Genomic DNA, 6,045 nt, shown 5'->3' with positions numbered 1-6,045 from the left:
GAAGAAACCCTTCATGGGCCTATTTTTATCCAAGAGCCATATGATATCACTTATTCCATGGGCTCAGCAAATGCAGAGATCCTCCTGAACTGCACAGCTAAAGGATATCCACTGCCATACTACAGGTGAAGTCAACCTTGGGGAAATACTGTCTCACTGTCACTCCTTGAACTGTGTTTTAGTCACTGCACCACCAGAAATAAACACCCCAAAAAATCTGCTGAGTGCTCACAGCAGGAATATGCAGAGTTTAGAGTGAATTTGAGGAACAAAGGGAAAATGTTTTTGCTGCCTTGCTGTAAAGAAAACTAACACAGGAAAAGAAAATAATTGAAAATCATCCCCAAAGTATTAAAAATATATATATATACAGAATTAATTCTGAATTCTCAGAACAGCTGTGGAAAATGGGGAAATGGAAGCACTGAGCATCTGCACTTGATAAAACTTCCCAAACATTAATAAATGCTTGGAAAGCAGAAGAGCAACATCCTTCCCCTTTTCTAATTCCAGCATTTAATGTGCATATTTATGGTGTTTGTTTAGAGAAACAGCTCCAAAACCCTCACCAAAAAAACAAAGACGTGCTTTCTTCAGAAAATAATGGGAGAGTAATGTTTGAGGTGAAGGAAAAATTATATATATAAAAAACCAAATCATTCATGCCAGAACTTGAAATAAAATCATGTCCTATCTTAGGGAATTCTTAGGGAATATTTACTGAAGAGGTTTGAACTGCTCCCACCGCAGCCTTCCCTGGGAAGTGCCACCACTGGTTGGCTTTTGGACTCCATGGCTTGATTTGTCCCCAGACATTCTGTTATGAAAGGAACCCTTCATTCCTTTAATTTCCCTAATTTCTTTAATTTCCTTTGTGAATGGAACCTTTAATTTCCTTTTCCCAGTGCATCTTCTCCTCCTATGAGCAGAAATCCTCATGTATTTCCCAACCCGTTTGTTCTCCCTGTTCTCAACATGAATCCCAACTGGTTCAGGCCATGAATTTCAAGCCTTTCCAGGTCACCCACCCTTCTGTTTCATATTTAAGCAGCTTTCTAGAAAATTCCTGGACTCTTGTATCCCCCCATGGATTCCTCACACCCACAAAGAGCAGAGGCAGCAGCTTCTACCAGGCAGGAGAGTTGGGAACTCTCCTCCATCCCATATTTGATATCCAGATTTTACCTTTAATTTTTTCTACCCACCCATTAATTAAATTCTCTGGGGTTTGGGATTGTTTTTTTCCCATTCCCCTTTTTTTTTTTTGCAAACCTCAGTGGCTCCAGAGCCATGAAATCAACACCTGGGGGGATGGATCCTGGAGCCCCGAGGTCAATTAAAAGTTATCAGACAATCTCTGCTGCAATTACACCACGACTCGGAGGGAACAGGGAGCTTTTCACTTTTCTTTCATTTCCCCACAGCTAATACTGCCTTTGTCAGATAAGGATTGAGCCCACATATTTAAAGTTCCAACAATTTGAGATAAATCAAGCCCAGTATGAAATTTTAATCACCTCCTTTGCTGAGTGATGGCCAAGAACAGCAAAGACTGCTGGAGGTTTCTCTTTGATTCAGAAATGCAGAACCACTCCAACAGGAAGAAAGTTAAATACAAGTTAATTTACCATTTAGCTTTTTTTTTTTTACATCACTAAATATGCTGATAAACGCCTTTTCTTGAAAAAAAAATGCTTAGCGTTTCCTAAAAGGTTTTTTTTCACTAGGTACCCTTTTATTCTTATAGAATTGTTGAATGTAGTGAGAATTTTTTGCAACTCCTCAAAATATTGTGTGTCTGAGAAGCACAGGGCAAGAATTGTGTACAGCTGTAGGTGGAAGGGCTGAGCAATAAAAATGAGACACAGTTTTCCCTGTGGAAGTAACAGAGAACACAGATTACACTGGAAACAAAAATACGGATGGAAGCATCTCTGAAACCATTAAGAGATCCATATTAATGTTCTGATAAATATAATTTTATCCCTTATGTCTTTTTTATAAAGCCAAAATTGTCTATAATATCAGGTATGTTATTCCAGGTGTTTCCTGGTGTGATGTTGGTGGTAAATAAACACAACTTTTTTAAATTAGATTTATCATTTTGGCACTTCAGCTTTTTCGGTTATAGTCACCAGAGGGTTTATCACCAACTAAATCAATGAATTTTACATATATTTTTTTTTCACTTCCTGCCTATCCATGAACACCCTGCAGTGTTTCCAGCAGTATTTTGAGATTTTTTTGTTTGATTTCAGGTGCTCTCTTTTCCTGCACTCCCATTCAATATCCAGAGCAATCCCACAATACGGCATTTTCATGCAAGTTGGAAATTGAGGGTTTTTTCCCCTCAGTAATTTTCTCAGAGAGGAGTCAATGGAACCAATAAATAAATCTAAGGGCAGCATAAGCAGCACTCATTACAACAACATTTTAATATTTCAGCCCAACACAGGGCACTGCTCTAAAAGGAGATAAAGAGATTCCAAATCCAATTCCAAAGCCAAGCAGCACAGGAATAGCTGGAACACACAAATGAATGTGGGGGAACAGGGCACAAAGTCTGCAAGGATTGCAAATGGCATCAAATATGTCCATAATCATTGCATCAAACTGGAGAACAAGTCCCAGTAATCCCAAAAATCCACCCTTGGCAAAGAAATTGCAGCCCTGCCCTCGTGTCCTTGTTCCCTGGGATGCTCTTCCTTGGCTTAGTGAAGATTCTGCCTCTAAAGTGGGCTGGGATTAAAAACTCCTTCACCCTCTGCTGTCTTGTTCACAGGCAAGAGTTTTTCAAATTCCCATTTTTCCTCCTGACTGAAAATGCTGTACATAAAGGGGGGTTTTGCAAATCCTTTTCCCAATTACAAGAAAGCCTCAGGTGGCTTGGCAGGACATTTCCATTTGAATGCAAATAATCTAAGAAATACAGAACACGGGATGAAGTCATAAAAATATTGATATTTTTGTTATAGCAGCATGCTGAAAAGATAATTTATGAAATCGTGTGAGCATATACTCACTCACAGTCCTTGGGCTCCAAGGGAACTGATCAATTCAGCATCAGAATATAGGATATTTTTTAAAGTTTAGGTTCTGAAACAGTCGCTGAAAGAAAAAACAATCCAGGATGCATTTCCTATAATTGAGGAAAAATATTTTCCAATGGTTGCATGAAAAAAAATTCAGAAAAATACATAAATGATCTCTGCCTTAAGGGGCTTATGTTAAAAATTCCCTAAAATAATTATCCAGATTTCTGTGATTTAATACACTGCAGAACACACAGAGTCATTAAATCATTGTCTACCACATGAATTCATTAATTCACTTCCTCCAGTGATGTAAACATATTAATTAGGGAAAAAGCCCACACCAGGAGCCGAACCCCTGATCTATATGCAAAGTTTAATAATCATTGTACCATGGTGATTAGAATGATTATGGGGATACTGTGAAGAATTCATTTGCAGCAACTAAGCCCAACGTCTTCGCATTTGTTTGGAAAAACAATTAGAGGTCTTAATTGGGAGCCATGCAATGATGACAGCAGTTATTTCAGTGATTGATTCTGAAATTAAAGAGAACTGGCAAATTAAATACCAGAATATCTTAGATTAGAAAATGGAAAGCCTAAGACGACTTGGAGCGTATGTAAATCCTGAAATATGGCAAAGTGCAAACACTAATACCCTAAAATAACAGCAGAACCTGGAGCAACTACAGCAAATATCAAAAACTAATTGAGGAGAGGTGCAGAAACACCAAAAATCAGCTGGAATTTGTAGGAAGAATTCCTGAGAGTTGAGTGTTGCACCCAGATTTTTCAGTGTGGGTGTATCCATGAAAGGGGAGACAGCAACCCACAGAAATTACTTCATGTTGTTAAAATCTGCTGACAGAATTCTTCTGTGAATTCACAGATCCACAGAATCTTTCAAAACAACAAGTGCTCACTTGAAATGGATAATTTTTCTGCTGTGATCCTTCAGATAATTAACAAGGAGATGGTTGCCCTTGGTTTGGGCACTGCCAGGAGCCCAAAGTGAGCCAGTTTTTGTATGAACTTTCCATCTGATGGACACTCAGAGATCACAGGATAAAATCTGATAAAATTAAATTAATAAATGAATTGATCAGAAACGATAAAGGCTGAGGAGGTGGCTCTGATATAAAATCAGGAGAAGAAAATACCTGGTCATGTAGTTTTAAGATTGCTGACCATCTAAAAATTGGCATTAACCCCAAAACTTGCAGCCCTCAGTGGCTGAGTCCTTTATCCTTCCTTTTGCCCCCAAGTGAGCAAGAAAAATTCAACCCTAACGTGACTAATGGCAAAGCCACAAAAATTCCCCTCCTGAAACACATAAAAGTTACTTTCTTCCAAAGAGAAATTGTGTTCTAACATCTGTAAACAGCTGGGTAAAATGTTGCAGACACCATCCATTTTCTGCTTAGTGGACTAACGGGGACAAATCACGATTTAAAACAGCAGAGTTATCATCGTCAAATGGTCAGTCTCAGGCTTGCTGTATGAAAACTTCCCCCTCAGCTTTTGTTCTGCCCTCTGAAGTGCAATCCTTCCTGATCTACATCTCCAAAGCATTTCTGTTGCCAAATTCATGATTAATCATTTGCAAGGATTGTAAAGCACATTCAGGTACCACTCATATGATAAAAAATAATGTAGTTGTAGGCAAGGTATAAACCTCTCCTCCTGATTGTGTGGGAATAAGTTATAATTACTTTTGTGGACATTTGGGTGAACACTGGTGACTAAAGTAAAGATTTTCCAAAGAGTACCATTATTGCTATCATTAAGATTGATGTAAGAAGCAGTCGTGTGTGAAAAATGATCTAATTTTGTGATATTTAACTACATTTTTATCATTACAGGTATGCTACAGCACACTATTTAAGATAAATATGAATAGGCTCTGTAAATTATAAGCATAATTTGATTTTTTTCCCCTCAAAGGTGGAAGCAAAATGGCACAGATATTGATCTTACCATGAGTTATCACTACAGGTTGGTTGGAGGCAGCTTGGCAATCAATAACCCACATAAAAATCAGGATATTGGAACATACCAGTGTTTGGCCACAAATTCATTTGGAACAATTCTGAGCAGGAAGGCAAAGCTTCAATTTGCATGTAAGTTGGGAATATCATGTTTATTTTCCTAATAATTCTGCACATGGATTGTAATTTATTGGGTAATTAATTAAAGGATCATTGGGGAATTCTGTCCGAAATGTTTGACTTCCTAAAGAAACCAAAATGTCCCTAGTAAATATTAATAACAAAGCCAGACACCTGATGGCTGCTGCCCTCGGGAGCCAGAATAAAAATCAGGAAATCCAAAGGTCAAGGAAAATGAGCACAATTATCTTCACTTCATAAAGGGGTTTTCACTTTTTAGGACTGTGGTTTTGTTGTTATCCCACAGGTGGCTACAGCTGGCGGGTGGGGGAATTGTTGAAAAAAGTTGGGCTTTGAGTTGTCTGTAACTAATGAAGTCTAATCGAGACACAGAACCATTGTTACCCTAATTGGCACACTGATTTTTATTTTTTTTTTATTTTTACATTACCAAAGAAACACTCTTTTTTCCGTACACAATGTGTAAAAGTGTGAGCTACTCTCTGCAATATTTCATGTTTCAGTTCCCCTCAGGTTGAGCACGTTGTCTGTCTTGAGATGATTTAAAATTTATTTCATCTTTGCTCCCCGTTTCACTTCTTCACAACTTCACAACCTTTTTCACAAGGTTTGGATGCAGTGACCGAGTTCTGTGAATGCCCTGGGGAGGAGGGGAACAACAGTGACAACCAAAAAAACTCCAGATATTCCCTCCAGCCCTTTTTTTGTTGTTGTTGTTTTCTGCGGTCTAAAGCTCAGAGCAGTCTGTTGCTGGGAGAAAAGCAATTGTTTTCAAAGCTCATTAATAAAACATGTGACTAAAGCCAAGCTCGTGTCACTATTTCAGACACCAGCAAACGGATTAATTATTAATCTTGTTCCATGTCTCAGAGCAAACCTCGT

At 38.3% G+C, this 6,045-nt stretch overlaps 1 protein-coding gene across 1 annotated transcript in view; it reads left to right on the top strand.

Annotated features, from left to right (window-relative positions):
- Window positions 1-4,983: 4,983 nt before the first annotated feature.
- Window positions 4,984-6,045, top strand: part of LOC136366241 (contactin-6-like) — a 76,053-nt gene continuing 74,991 nt past the window's right edge. Inside the window, exon 1 of the mRNA XM_066327163.1 lies at window positions 4,984-5,154. Within this exon, the coding sequence (XP_066183260.1) occupies window positions 5,013-5,154 (142 nt within the window). The 5' untranslated portion in view covers window positions 4,984-5,012. The remainder of the gene's footprint in view (window positions 5,155-6,045) is intronic.

Source organism: Sylvia atricapilla, chromosome 11 (assembly GCF_009819655.1).
Source record: "Sylvia atricapilla isolate bSylAtr1 chromosome 11, bSylAtr1.pri, whole genome shotgun sequence".
In the NCBI taxonomy this organism is placed as follows: domain Eukaryota; kingdom Metazoa; phylum Chordata; class Aves; order Passeriformes; family Sylviidae; genus Sylvia; species Sylvia atricapilla.
This window is presented reverse-complemented; position numbering and strand designations above follow the sequence as displayed.